Here is a 15,820-nt window from a genome sequence, read left to right on the forward strand (position 1 = left end):
TGCTGTAGCTACCCAGCATAAACTAAATAAAAGCTCTAATCTCTACAACATGGTACTTTTTTTCCAAAAGCAAGGAAATGGGGAGGGAAAAATGTACAAACCAAAACAAGTGGATATACTTCTTGTGGGATCTGCACTACAGAAGAAATGCAGAGCAAGTCTCCCTCTCCCTAGAGGGTCTTTTTTCAAGAGGGAGAATAATAATAATGTAGTAATAATAAGCACTTATATAGCGCTTTACATTTTCAAAGCGCTGTGTAAACATCAACTAATGGGACACAGTAGAATAAGTAGTGTCTAAAATGAGTTTATGTACTGCATTATATTTTTCTATGAAGTGGCTGGGGCTAGTTTTAAAATTAATTTCCCCCACATATTGATACTAGTGCAAATGAATCTTCTTTAAAGAAGTGTAACAAAAACATTTTTTTCATTAGTTACACTCCACAACCTTCATATTTCCAAATTTTGGCTCAAAGCAAATTGTTTAGACAGTTTCATAGGTACAAAATGCATTTTGTTTCATAAGAATAGGTGTGCTAACTAACTCCTTAGGGTGATATATCAGTACACTTGTAGGTACATGTTAGTGTTTTCCAGGAGAAAGTCACATACAAGATCTATTTCATAAGAGGAAGTTTTTAAGAGAGAAACTGAGAAATACAGAGAGCTGGTACTATTGCTACCTTGTGGACAGACAAGCAAGGCAACTAGCACCTTCTCAGTAAGACACTGCACGGCAAGGAAAGAAGTCCCTATACTGGAACTAGAAGTCAAGCATCACTTTCAGTTTTATAGAACAGAGTTAACAGAAACAGCAACTTCTATAATAGGGAAAATTAAACAACCACAAAGCAAATCCAAGTATTATGACCTGAACTATAATATTGGTGTTATACTTCACTTTCACCTATCCAGCATCTTACAGTATTTAGTAAATTCATTCTACTCTCCAAGACACAATGTTATCATCTCTTTGCATATAACTGCAATAGAAAACATTGAGAGAGAAAGAGAAAAAAAATTGACACAGGCTCATTCTTCCAGGAGCCACAGCAGAGGCAGAAGAGAAGGCAGGAGGGGAAAAAATCTGACTCCAAGTCTCTTCTAGTAGCCTGGAGTATCTTACTATTTTGCAAACTTTTCTTTATTGTCAATAATTTGCTTTGTAGCAAACCCAGGTGCTCCTGTCATGAACCACAGCCCAGCGTGCTACAGCATGTAAGCACAGAATGAAAAGGCTGCACAGGACTGAAGCAACTGAGGAATGGTTTGGGTTTTTTCTCATATTCTCAAGCTAAGAATCAAACGCCAGTCAAAAATGGCATGCTGAATATATCTACCTTTAGGCATGCGCTTAACTGTAAGTATATGAGTAATCCCAATGGTTTCGGTTTTGGGGATTTTAATAGTTGTATGGTTTTCATAACTACAGGAAAAACCCTTTCCAACAAACTGCCAGTGTGACTCCCTGTTGTACTACACCACAATTACTGGAACATATTTGGTATTTCTCAAGAGGTTCAGATAATGAAGAATCCTCCAAATTTTCTATTAGCCCAAACTTAGGAATTCTGCATCAGGGAGTTAACAGCAGAACAGACAGCGTATGTTAGGTATTGCAAAAGAAAGAGAGAGAGAGGCAGAAATATTTATAAAATTTAAACTTTTTTTTTTAAGTAAGGTTGTTTGAGAGCCCAGACTGCAGCCCAACCAATGCTATTGCACAAGCATGCTGAGTTAAAGATCTGACTCTCCTGTATTCCTTTATAAGGGACAACATTTTTTCATATTTCCACACCACAAAGTTTTCCCAAATCTGAACAAGATTAATAATAAATAGGAAAACACACAAGAAACCCATCAATTTTATTCTTTGATGTGCTATTGGTTTAACACTAAATCACAGGCTTCTACTAAAAACCCACATCATTAGCTACGCTTACAAGGAAATGTTTTTTTAAAAGCAAGGAAAGGTACAATGTTGTGGTTGCTTTGGGGTTTTTGTTTGTTGGTTTTTCTTCTTGGCAAACAACCAATTCTTTTACTTCATGTGACTAAAAATAAGCAAATGGGGGGAAGGGGGGAGGAAAGCGGGGGGAGGAAGGCAGGGGGGACCCTTCCTAACAGGGAAGGCCACCAAAATTTGCTGCATCAGAAACATCCCAGTAGGAACACAAACAAGCACAAGGCACTGCTGCAGCTCTAAAGACCAGGCTGGCCACCAGCTTCAGGGGCCCAAGGACACCGGGTGCTTTGGGCAGCAGAGGCTTTGTGCTCCACAAAGCCACTACAACATTACAAGCCCAGGAACATGAGCCTGCCCAGGCAGGGCATTCATGGACACGATGCTATTTCAGTCAACCATAGTCAAAATTTACCCCTAAAAAAACAGACTATAAAGTAGCCAAAAGAGCTGGAATTTACCATTGTATCTCCTGTCACCCAAGCACGGGAGACAGATCAGCCTCTGACAATGAACTGTCTGGCATTTAAGTACCAGGATTAGCACAAGCACCCACTTGATGGTGTGGGCCCCATGGTGACACAGCCTATGGTGCAAGCTAAAAGCAGAATAACAAATCTCCCTTTCCCTTGAGATACATAACCTAATTTCTTAGTGGCATTATTTCTACTATGTTCGAATAGAGAAGAAAATTGTTCTCCAGCAATGCTGCCTCACTCAAGGCTGCTGCCAGCAACTTCCACCAGCACAGGAACAGTGAAAGATGCCGGCCGAACTCTGGCCCGGGTGCCTTCTCCCCTCCTCACAGCAAGAGCCGTCTCCCTCTCTGCTTTGCATTCCTTTCAAAGCACGGCTGCCTGCTTGGCTGGGAGCCCCCATCCAGAGCGGGATGAGGAGCAGCACAGTATGGAGCACCCCACAGCTCCCACCTCTGCTGGGACATACGATTCTCCCAGGAATGGCAGAGAGCAGCAAGCACTTGTACAACTCGAGTCTGTTCTTCATAACTTTCAGTGAACTTCTTCAGGCTGGACTCATGTGGCTTTGCGCCCTGTGCTTCACTACAGATTTGAGCACTTGCTTCAATAGCCATCATTTCTTGGACACATTTTCAGGGGGCTCACAACCTGCCTATCAGCCCCCTGCAAATACAGATGCTCACCCACTTCCCATGCAAGGGGCCACAGCCCAGCCTCCCCAGCAGAGGTTCTTCCCACAAAGGTTTGACCCAAAGCAGTGGAACTCAGACACTGCCAAGAAGGCTTGCCTTGCCCTGCAACAACACACACCAGAGTTGTGCATGGCCAACAGAGCTACAGGGTTACTTTTCTGGTGAACTGGCAGGTAAAATTGGCTCTGAAGGAAGCTAGGAAGGCAGCAGGATAAGGATCCAGAAGTAGAAGGAGAACTAACCCCATCGGATCAGCCCTCACCTGGAGCAGCAGTGGGCACAGCCATGGGACTGGGCCAAGCAGCCAAGAGGCAAAGACAGTTTCATAGGCTGAGTGTAAGGTAATGGCAGCCTCAAACCAACCAGGATTCATCCCCATGCTCCCTTCCAGATCAGTGTGTTTAACATATGCCAATTTGCAGACTGTATTTAATCCAGGACCTGGTGAGTGTTTTTCCAACATGGCAACATCAAATTAAGAAAATCTTCAAAAGAAAACAAACCTGTTGGGATGTCCCAGTAAAAGAAAATCAAGTCAAGCCAGCAGTAGACAGTAAGACAGACAGAAAAGCAGATAAATTCCCTCTAATAAGAGGGCCAACAGCCTTCAGCTTCCCAAAACAGCAGGATGATTACCATATCCCCTCCCTGCCAGTGCCTCAGCAGCTCCCACCATGGGCTCAGCAGTGGCTGAGGCTGGACTCTGGACTCACTACCCAGCAGGAAGGCCACATCCTGCCTCATCTTCCCCTGCCTGCTTCCTTCTCTGAAGGCACCTCCAGGGTTGTGGTCATGTTCTCCCTAACTGCAAGGAGCAAAACTAGCAAAGATTCAAAGGAGGAAAAACAAGTAAAGAGGCTTCAACCTGGGGAAGAAATCCTACCTGTAAGTATTCCCTGAAAGCAAAACACTCTCAAGCTTCCCAAACTCCATGGTGGGAGAGATGCTATGGGAAGGGAAACAAAGCTGCTAGAGGGACTCCACTGACCTTTTCTTAGGCTACAGATATGTAGGAATCATCATGGCAGTTTCCTTGCTCCCATGGTTGGGCTATTTTTCCTTGAAGTCATCATCATCTGTGCGTAAATTAAAAATCAAGTTTTTGGTGGCTACCTCAAGAAATGTTTTTATTAGGTGGTTTGAGGTTTGCTAGGAGACAAGAATTTACAGCTGGCATGCGTGCCACCCCCAGTGCTTGGGCAAAAAGGCAGGGCAGAAGAGACCACGTGCAGCCAGGCAAGACACTGTTCTCCCAAATAAAACCTGCACAAATTACATTTTTAAACTATTCATTTAAAGTGAGTTTTCCAACAGCACTCTGAGGGACAGCATGAAGAAACAATTTTGCTTCTTTTTTTTCTCAACACTGTGGGACAGAAAAGTTTTAGCAGCCCCTGCTCTGGAGGCAGCCAGGACCTCCAAAGCCACTGAAGACAACAGTTTCTCTACCTGCCTTTTTGTTTGCTTAAGTTTTGCACCACATTGGCTTTGCCCATGCCAATCAGACAGCAGCAGGTTTTAAGCCACTAGTCTGATGTCTTCAGCTGTGCCACTGACTGCTACAACAGACAGAACATTTCTTGGATGGCCGTGTGTGGGGATACAAAAACCTCATTTACAACTTGGCATCTCAAGGAGGACAGGGTGGTACAGCAGCAGGTGACAAATTAAAAGCTCATTTTTCTATGCACTTGCTTTGGAGCCACATTTTGAATACAGACCCATTGGAAAGGAGGAAAATCATAGCTCAGATGATTCTTTATGAAAATATGCATTTTGTCTTTGGGAGAATTCCTGGTGCATGTGAGAGCAGCCAGCAAACCCCATTTGTGACAGATCTGCCTGCATAACACCAACAGCCCCACCACCAAAGCAGCATCGTTCTGCCAATTGCAGGGGGTTTGTTCCCCCAGGCCTCTGAGCAGCAGCTCCTGCTGCAGCCAGGGACACCCGGCTGTGCAGCCTGGCAGCTCTGCAGGCAGGGCCGGCAGCTCCCCCTCCACATCACCCTCGGGGCACTGCAAACCAGGCACACCACGGCTCTGCCAAGCAGCTCTCAGGGGTGGGCTTTTTCAGACCCTCACCTTTAAATTCAAGCTTATTATTGAATTTACGTATATTGAGAAGAATGAAAACAGAAGCTCACTGTTAAGTGTTTATTTGAGACCAAAAATAGTAATCAAAATAAATCAAATGGGAGTTCTAAAACAAATATCACTTATCTGTTATCAAGCAGGAAAGAAATTAAGAAAAAAAGACACCCTTGAAATTATAGGAATCAGGTCAGTAGACTCATATACTAGCATTGAGCAAGACTCAGTACAAGATCCAAAGACAAGCACGCAGAGCTTCATTATAAAATGGCTCATAATGCTTTGTACCATACCCTTCAAGTATGCTCAGAATCAGACCAAAGCACTTCTTTACATTAAAAAAAAATGGAAAAAATCTGAGGCAACAACTTCTACACCCAGAGTTGCCTACTACAGTCCCCACAAAGTACCCCTGCCAGAAACATACCATTTTTTCCATGTAAGTCCAGTATAAACATAAATAAGGTGCAAGTCACACACAGCCCTCCTTCTTCACTTCCCCATCCCAGTATTTTCAATACTCTGCCACATCCCACATGCCCTCTGGGGGAACAGTCTGGTCAGTAAAAGCAAAGAAATTATGAAGGGCAAAGCATGCCATTTTCCTAGAAATAAAGGAGGCTGTGAGCAAATTACCCGAGCGAAATGCATCCGCAGAAATCAGCAATAAATAATACACAGCTTGGCATTACTATGTAATCCAGTATCTCTTTACTCATGTGAGTAAGCTAATGAAGCAACAGAAATCTGAGTAATAGACTGAATAAGTAAATTAAAACAAAGCTACATTTACCTATCAAACAAAATAGCCAGAATGCTGCTGCTTTGTCAGTACAGCAAGCAGGCTTGTACATCAGAAAACTTCCTCGCATTTTGCAACCACGTTAATTGGCCCAACAAAAGATATTACCTATTCCTCTCAGCTTCCTCTTTCCTTTACAGATGAGCACACATCATATACTATATGTATTTGTGTATATTCACATAGTAAATGTCGAAAGCCTACTTTTTCCAGTTACCACCCTAATCTCCCCTTCCCTCCAAAACCCTGAACAATTTTGAGTTCTCACAGTCCATGTTTAGATGCTGCCATGATCCTAAAATAGTTGAAACTTCAAGAATTGATGACTGCAATCACACGTGTCCTCAAATACCTCTATATTAAGCAGAAAACAACTATACACCACAACAAATGCACTCCTCCAGGCAGGAAAGCACTGTCACTGTCTAGTACAAGCAGAAAAGCTATTTTGTTTAGGTCATTTACATGTCTAGTGTTTTCTTTTCTGCTTATGCATAAACACATGCTTTTCCATGGAGCTTGAGTTACTTTTCAGACCTGTTTCTTCTCCCAGTCTTTAAATTTAAACTTAAAAATAATATAGATACAGCTGCAGGTAAGTTAACCTCTGTACCAAAGCTTCGCACCTAATCATCAGGCACCTTCCATACACAAATGGCAGCAACAGACTTCCTGCTTTCCTTATTTTATTTCTCTCTCTGTTTAGCACTTCCACTTCCCAAAGTATGAAGTACAGCCTTTTACCATGTTTTTTCTCTACCTCCTTTTAGCTTTCCATTTTTCCAGGTAGGAAATTGAAAGAATGCAGAATCACAGTCACTTTCTCTCATGTAAATCTGTACCTGCTTACAGTGACAGATGTTAAACACAACCCAGGTCTCTTGGGTTTCCCAAGTGCCATCTAGGAGCTCCCACAGCCCTGCTACATCTTCTGCAGCTTGAACCTTCCCAGTGCTCCCCTGGAAATCCTCCCAGAAGCAATCTCAGAGTCAGCAGAAGGAGCAGAAGACACTCTCTACAGCATTAGATACTAAATGACTACTCCCATCAAATCTCTTTGCTGCTCCTGCTCTTTCAATTGCAGAGCAAGAAATAAGGCCAAAATCCAATCCCCACCAAGGCCAGTAAGAAACACTACCACAAAAACAAGATAGAGCCTTCATCCTACAGCTGTAGAAGCCTACCCACAGCCTTCCAACTTGAAGGGAAACCTCAATTAACAAAACTACTCAGAGAGCTTAGACATATATTTAAACATGCAACCCACCTCCAATTGCTGTCAAAAGGAAAAAAAAAAAATTGTACTCACACTAAAGACAGCAAAAACAGATGCTTACCCAGCAAAAAACTCCACCTCTACATAGCACCACTCCCTTTTTAAAGGGCATGGCAAGTCTGTCTTTATTAACATTATCCTCATTACCACTCAGCTGCCCACCATGTGAAGCAAGTTCCAGCAATCAGCAGGTGGATGCTTGGCTAACCTGTCTCAGTAGTAACCCAGAAAAACCTCATCTCAGCCAGGTGAGGATCATCAAGGAATGAACAGAGCTGCAAATTTAAGTACCGGTCCTGGTGGAGGGTACCTGGACCCTCACTCCAATCTCTAAATTACCTATAGGCAAATACTTCCTAAACCCAGTAACAGCTTCTGTGAGTCCAATCAACTGAGTGGTTAAACTTGTACAGTCAGCAGGCAACCAAGGGAGGCATATATTTTAATGGTAGATGTAGAAACAAAGGAATTTTGATTAGCCTTGGGACTGGAGGGGGTAAAAATACTGGTTTAGGATTTTCCCAGGATATGCATATTAAGAACTTGTCTTTTTGCCCTCTGTGTAATTTTTTTTAATATTTGGAAAGCAGAATTAGGCCACATTTGACCAAACCTCCAGAGCCTAGCAGGAGCCAACAGAGACCAGAGTACAGCGACTTGTTAATTCTTGTACTTTTACTCATAACAGGATTTCACTAGTGAGCAACACATTTTCTGCAGTGCTATCAGAGGCTTAAACAAACTGTTTCTCTACGAGAAGGGATCTTTCCCTCTGCTTTGCTTTAAAACCTGAATGCATTGTTTACGTTCTCTAATATGAACTAGAAATAACTTCTGTGTAAAGAAACTCCAACTGTTATACTTCTGAAGCAGCCTTCGTTATCAGTGCCAGACTCAAGGAGAACATGACTGCGGGTGATGCTACAAAGAGAGACGAGATCAACCCTACTAGAAATTGCCCAGGAGAACACACAGGTAGGGTGGGTTTAAATGAGATCACGACTGAGATTATTCACCTCCAGCATACCCAAGTGAGTCCTTCAGGTCTCCTGAGTGGCCTCTATCCAGCAAAGGAAACACTTCTCTGCCACAAAGGCTGCCTTGCATTTGTACTTGCCACACGGTTGCAGTAGCAATAAGTCCTTTACTGTTTGTTCAGCTCTTGAAAGTCCTGTAAAGCATTCACCATTCACCTGTCACACTGCACAAACTGAGCCCTTTGAAATGAAAATCTAAAAGTAACTGTGTTAGTCAACGGCTGCTTCTGCAACAAGAAGCGAGCCTGACACCAGCGCGAGCCTTCAGGCAGGTAATTCACTTCAACACGAGACCAGCAAACAACAGTATGTTTTATTTAATTAGGATGAACAGAAGAGATAAACCTCACAGCAGGGCAGGTAATGACAACATTTCAAAAATAATTCATGCCCAGGTAACAAAAGGGCAAATTTCAATTACATAAAAAAGCTAAAAAGTTGACTTAATACATCCAAGGGGGAAGAGGGAAAAAAATTAATAATTGTACTTCATATGATTAACAAGTGGCATTTACAAGCTCTACAAATTGGTCTTTCTGTTGCCTAATCTGTGGCTAGAAAGAAAAAGGTTTTCTTTCTAAGCAAATGCAAACAATATAATGAAGGTACTTATCGCTAGATTCAGATGGGTATTGCAGTGCTATCTGAAGTAAGTCGTACAGTGGAAAGCTAAAGCCGTACACCAGCTCACAGTACCACAAGGAGGTCTGTGAGCCCGTTCCAAATGGCAGCACCCAGTTTCCAACCCCATCAGGTCCCTTTGTTTACATTTTTGGAAACAAACCATTGCAAGAGGTCGAAGCCTGAGCCTTCTGTAGCTGGAAATGTCACAAGAGACCATTTAGTCTCTGCATATCCTTCTACTCCCCAGAATAATGTGACTCCAATAAGCCACCATAATTCACTGCTGCCCATATATATACATCTAGGTGTTATCAAGAAGATGTAATACTCAAAACTCACATCACCTTATTTGTCTAAGAGAAAAAGGAACTAGCTTCTCTCCATTTACTAATGGACATCAGGAAAGAAAATGCATGAGAATCTACTTCTGGGCTCTAAAAGTACATTAAATAAATGCACACAGAGCTCAGAGCTGGTCCTCACTTGGCTCCAACTCCCACCCACACTCTCCGAATCTGCGTCCACCAACGCACACACCAAAACCAGGCCCTCCCCTCCACTACCATTTGTCAGTGAAGATTTAGCAGGAGTCTCTAATAGGTTTTATATTAGTAGTATTTCATTTCTCCAGCACATTTACTAGGATACAAGGGAATATAATAGCCACGCTTTTTCAGAGGCATTTACGGAGAACATTGATGGAGTGATGAGGAGCTGATATAGGCATTTTATAAGACAGTTCAATTATTGTGGGTAATTAATAATCTTTTGTGTAAGAGAATATTATAATACATATGACACATGAGACCAGGAGATTACTTCTTTTTCCAAAAAAATGTGGTTTGCATTTTTCAAATGTTGTAATCATCTAAAACTGATTTCACAAATTGGAATTGGAAAGCAAGATAAAAATTAACCAATTCAATAAAAATAGCCAAGTAAACAATTACAAGTGCACTTATCCAAATAGAAGTAAATATTAATTCTACAGTATGAGAAAGTCTCGTCATTCACAAAGCCAGCAGGTGAGGTAGGGCTTTTAAAATGTTTACTGTAGTAATTGATCACTGGGTACCACCTCAAGCATTCAATTTAGTTAATTTAACCAAGCCGAAACCACTTACACACGCTTAACCTAAAAGTTAATTTGGCACCAAACAATAGACAAAACCAAGCCAGAGCCGCATCTACGATAAGACAATCTGTATTTACACAAGCTTAACGCATCTACAAAACATCATTTTTATATCCAATTCAGAGGATGGCATGAACATCTGCTTTCACTTCAAGACATTAATTTTCAATTATTGAAGAAAAACAAAATAAATCCTGACAAATTACTGGTAACTGTAGAATCTTTTGTTACTCTATTAGTTTATAATAGTAATTTAGAAATCCTACAATTAACGTCCTACAAGAGGTCTCTGATTTTTTTTTTTTGCATGTGTCATCTGAAGCAATTCAGCAGTGAATGATGTTCTTTAACTTGCACTGATTGTGCAAATATTTCTGAAGAAAAAAATAGGAAGAATTCTCCAAGAGCCACTACTGTACAACGGTAGTTGTTCTTCTTCGACGGCTTTAGACATAGCATCACTAAAAACATGAGATTTCTATTTTCTTCCCATTCATATTTAAACCTTTTGTGTTACCTTTCCCACTCTTTTCAATCTTTGGCCACGTTTATTCGTTATATTCACTGAGACCAATGGGAACAGGCCGCAATTAAAAGGTGTTTGCACACAGGCAGGAGTTTCAATCAGTAAAACCAGTTAAATACCACCCAGATCCCGTCCAGGAGAGTATACCAGAGGGAGAAAAAGGCAGGAAAATGGGACTTGTGGAGTTTAGGGGAAAATGCTGCTAGGCTTGTAGCAAAATACACAGGCAAAAATTAAAAACTGCAGGCTAATCCCTGAAGGCAGTGCTCGGAATACTGCATGGATTCAAACGCTCTCAGGGCACCAGCCCCACAATGAAACACCAACATCTCCAATTATTCCTAATCCCCCAAAAGCTACTCTTGATAAAGAACAATCAAGAGCATAATCTTATTTGATATGAGTTTTATCAATTTTAGCTGCTGCTTTCACTGTATCAATAAAATTCCACCGAAACTTGAATGAACTGTAAAATTAAAGGATAATCGCACAAGTCTCTTGTATTTGGCAATTATGGTTATACTTGTCAAAATTTAATTTGTAGAATGTACTGTTCCAGTACCTTCAGGTTCTTCTCTATCAACTGGGAAAAAAGGAAAATTATATCTTTAAGACAAGTATGAAAGACATTGTTACTTCCACAGTCAACTCTGTAACTGAGCTCCGACATTGTATAATTGACTTTGCAAGCAGAACAACAGCAATATAACAAAGAAAATGTCAGTGTTTTCACAGCGCTAATCTATAGCACTAGGAGGGCCTCCTGCTGTCAGCCAGAGCTGACAATACAATAGCTTTCAAAGGGATATTACCATCATGCTTTTATTCTTGACATCAATCAAGACAAAGAGAATCCTTTTCACAAGACATTCAAAATCAAACCTTTGTATGAGCAGATAGGTAAAACAGCATTCCTTTAAAGAAGATCATTCATAGCAATCAACTAATTGGAACTCAGCAAATGGTTGAAGTATTTTTATTTACTTTGCAGATAACGAAGTAATGAGCAACCCCCCTTTTCTCTTCTTGACTGACACAAATGAGGCAGGTAGGGTGTGAATCAAAAGTTTCTATCAGCAATTTTTGCCAACAGAAAGCAAAAAAATATGACAGCAATTCTGCAACTTCAAGCAGGATAACAAATCTAGAGTTAATTAGTGCATTCTTTTGCAAAACAGTTTGATTACCAACTAGCACGTTATGCACAAAATACCCCCGCAAGCTGACAGCAATTTGCAGAACTGTCAAATTCAGCAGACAAAGTGCATCTGATGCTTAAAACCTTGTGCAAGTGCGAGCCCAGTCCCTACAAATGGCAGTCCCGTAATGCCTCAATTACAATTACATGGGACTGGAAACCCAGGGGTTGCTGTTATCCACATCTCAGCACTGCGCCTTCCAGAACCACCTCCAAGCATGAGAGGCTGCAGTTTGACCAAGGGGAAGTAGGAAGACATGCTTTCCTCAGCCCCCCAAGTGGACTGGGTACCCCCAGTCCCCACAGCAGCCAGCACTGAACAAACTATTAAGGACACCCGTGTTAATATCAGCCCCTGCCACTAATAATGGGGGACAAGACAGAGTGCTTCGACACTGACAGCTGTGTTATGTTCTGGGGTTCAGGACCACGTGGTTTTAACAACACTGAGTATAACTCTTCCTTACAGACAACTGAAAAAGCTCTCAGCAGTTGAGGTTACTGGCAACAGGGCAAGAGTCTGTGCTGAGGAAAATTACTTCTGTGGGCTTCATCTGTGACATGAAGTAAAGGCTTCAGAAGAGTATTTTACTCCATCACTGCTACCACCACACTGTCCCTTAAATGTTTATTTTGTAAACCAGCAAAGACTCAATACTCACACTTTTATTCCATTCTCATTGACCTGAAACCACCTTCCTTTAAACCAAGTAGAACATTGTCCCCAACCACCAGCTATAAGGTTATATCTTCAAGTTTGCACAAACTAATGGTCAAAACAAATCAGTGTATCGTATCGCAAATCATAAATTCCATGTCAGGGGGAAGCCCAGGGCTACTGCTGGAGTTACAGCCGGAGGAATTACTGTAAGTTTCTGCCAGGCTGAACCTGAGACCTGATAATACAGCACAGGGGCCACCTGACCTGCAGCTGTGCTGGCATCCACTTTGGGCTTGCTATCACTTCATTTTCAATAACCCGCATCTAAGACTTGTCAACATTCGATACTTCTGTCAAAGTCAATCACTTCTTTAAAGTCAGCATCACTCCCACTTAAAGTGCAGGCAACTTGCTTTTTGCATGCAGAATAATCCCTTTCATCACAGGCACAGGCTGATCCCATTTTAGTGCATAATCTTTCTGAATGAAAAAGGATACACAAATCTCAGTAGTGGTTAATAAATAGCAATGCTCCTATACAAAGTGAAATAAAAGATGGAAAAGAGAAAAACGTTAAATTATTTTAAGTCCTAAATGCCACACATATATCCACGTAATTTATGCTTGTTTTCGTCTCAGTTGAATTGGGAAACCTATGACCTCAGAGTGCCTTTATTTATTACATCTCAATTATTTCCATGGAAACGTGTACTGTGGCAATCTACTGGGTTGCCAGCTCCCTAGACCACAAAATGTATACAACGGACTTTTTAAAAGCAGAAGATATGGGTGAATAGAAAGAAAGGAAGAATTTTTTTTATCCTACATGCACATATGAGCTGCCTCCTATTATCCAGAATTTCACCCAGATTCAGCTCATTCTTAGACTCCCTGTTAGGCAGCTCAAGCTAAGACCTGTAATTTACATCCAGTTTATGCTGAAGCTGGAAACAACATTTTTTTATGCCTAGAGACCTCAGCAATATTTCGAATCTTTAAAAACTGGGCTTCACCCAGCTCACTGTTGCAAAGACCTTCTAGATATTTCTACATTACAGGGATAATGTTTCTCAGCTATGACTTGCCAGTAAGCTACCTGCTTCAATTCATAAAAGTGCTCTAGTAAATAGTAATCAGTTCTGTATCAGAATTAGAGTCAAAATTTCATTATAAAGTATCAACCACTTGCAAGAGATATTGCTGCCTAAAAGTAATGAGGAAGAAAACAAAAGAGTAATAAATAGTAAATATCTAACATTGTATGTCACAAGATGTCAAGGTTTACTAACTGAGCTTCTAGAGCAAACACTGTTTGCCCTGGCATAGAACTATTTCCTGAATGATAAATGTGACACTTTAGCACAGGAAAATATTTTAAACTCCAGAGGCCTGCCCACTAAGTGTGATCCCCTCATCCAAGAGAAGTCATGACCCAAGGCCTGCTCCACTGTTCTCAAACTGCAATTCTTTTAGTTTTAAACAATGTATTTCAGAGCATCCCCTAGAAATAGCTCTAACTCTGCCCTTTCTTCTGCCCACAGACTGTAACATTCATCTACCAATTACTGAAGTAGCTCCTTTAGCAGATTGTCCAGGATTGCGAGGGTCACAAAGCCACACTGCAAACCTGCCCCACAGCACCATGCTAAAAGGTGCTCTTAGTTTGGGGAAAAATGATTAAGGGGCTTGCACAAAGATGAAGGACCGACTCTACAAAAACTTGATAAACATTTGAAGCACATACAACTTACATTGCAATCATCTGTTAAAGAATGGATATTTCACAAATAATATAAAATGGCCCTGGATGGGGTTTCAATTTGTTCTTTAGCTGGTCGATTAACTGCACGCTAATTTTAGCTACTCACGAGTTATTTAATTACAAAAGCTTTGGACTTTTTGTTTCATCTTTTGGGCATCCAAAGTTCTGATCCTTTTGTGTTTCTGCAACAAAGCCTCCGGACCACTGAGTTTGCGACTTCTGCTTTGTGCAGAGGACAATAAAACCTTCCCCAACATCAGCTATCCTCCTCGTGGCTGGGAGCGAAAGGCTTCAGGAATCACGCCTTCCCTCTCGCACCCATTCACTTAAAAGTCAAAAAGCTGGCAAGGCGTGCAGTACGGCGCGGGGCTGGTCCCGGCCCTCCCTTTACGTTTCGCCAGCAGCTGTTTTCTTACGGAGGTAAACAGGAGATTTTAAACACCGCTTCGCTGGGCATGCAGAAGAGTACGCAGTTTAATGTCTAACCTTTATTCATATAGCCGTTACTAAATTTGGCCATTGTTTCTTCAAGCCCAAGCAAATTCTCAACCCCTATCTATCAAATTGGGTTTAATTCTCCCCTTCTTCCACCACCCTTACGCGCATTGGACAGCAGGCGCAAACAGACGGCGCTACTATTCCCAATCATAAAGGAACATTAATTTCGGGCTAACCGGCTAAAACCCGAGTGAGCTCATTCCTCCCTTCCCCGGCCCGCTGATGCGCCACCGCACCCGACCATCACCGCGAAACTTTCCTCCCTCCCCGCCTCAACGATGCCACCGGCTTCTTTCATCAATTATCGCGACACGTGTCGCCGGCGAGTCTCGGCCGACACCGCGGTACCCACACAGCCCCGGAACGGACGGCGGGCGGGCGGATGCCCCGCGTGGGGAGACGCCGTCGGTTCCGGGGGGGTCTCCGCCACCACCGGCCCGTACCGGGGGGGGATTCGCAATCCCCGCCAAGCCGGGCCCCGGCCCTGATTGGCCGCGTCGCGGCGGCGGAGGCGGCGGCGGCTGCCCGGGGCCGGGAGGCGGCGGCGGCGGGGGCCGGCGGAGGATGCCTTACCTTTCACCGAGCGGGGCTTGGCTTGCTTCCTCCTGGACATGTCCGGGCGCCGTGGCTCGTCCTCCTTCTCCTCGTCTTCCTCCCGTCCCTTCCTTCTCTTCCTCTCCCTGCTTTCTCTCTCGTCCCCCCGCCCCCCGCACCTCCAAACTTTGCGAGGCGAAGCGGCAGCAGCGGGATCGATTATTTGATTTTTCTCACTTCTTTCGCCTGTTGCAATGCGGCAAGTTCAGCTCCTCTTTCCACCCCCTCGGGCACCTTCCCCCGGGGAAAAAAAAAAATTAAAAAAAAAAAAAAGAAAAGGAAAAAAAAAAAAAGAAAAATCGCAGGCGCAACAGTTGCAATATTTTTTTTCCTTCTTGTTTTTTTTTTGTTTGGGTTTTTGGTTTTTTTTTGTTCCTTCCTTCCCTCCCCCCCTTGGATGTGCAAATTCTACCGACGCAAAGCGAGCCCGGCCCGCGCCCCCACCCGCCTTTTTGTTCTCTTTAAAGTTTGCAGGCG

General features: G+C 42.6%; 1 protein-coding gene across 2 annotated transcripts in view; it reads right to left on the reverse strand.

Moving 5' to 3' along the window:
- The window catches only part of ZNF423 (zinc finger protein 423), a 228,491-nt gene extending 213,077 nt beyond the window's left edge, over nucleotides 1–15,414 (reverse strand). For both annotated transcript variants that reach the window (XM_082289946.1, XM_082289945.1), the window contains exon 1: nucleotides 15,323–15,414. In XM_082289946.1, the coding sequence (XP_082146072.1) occupies nucleotides 15,323–15,362 (40 nt within the window). In that variant the 5' untranslated portion in view covers nucleotides 15,363–15,414. The remainder of the gene's footprint in view (nucleotides 1–15,322) is intronic.
- Nucleotides 15,415–15,820: the final 406 nt, after the last annotated feature.

This window comes from Coloeus monedula (genome assembly GCF_965178545.1).
Source record: "Coloeus monedula genome assembly, chromosome: 13".
NCBI classification, from domain to species: Eukaryota; Metazoa; Chordata; class Aves; order Passeriformes; family Corvidae; genus Coloeus; species Coloeus monedula.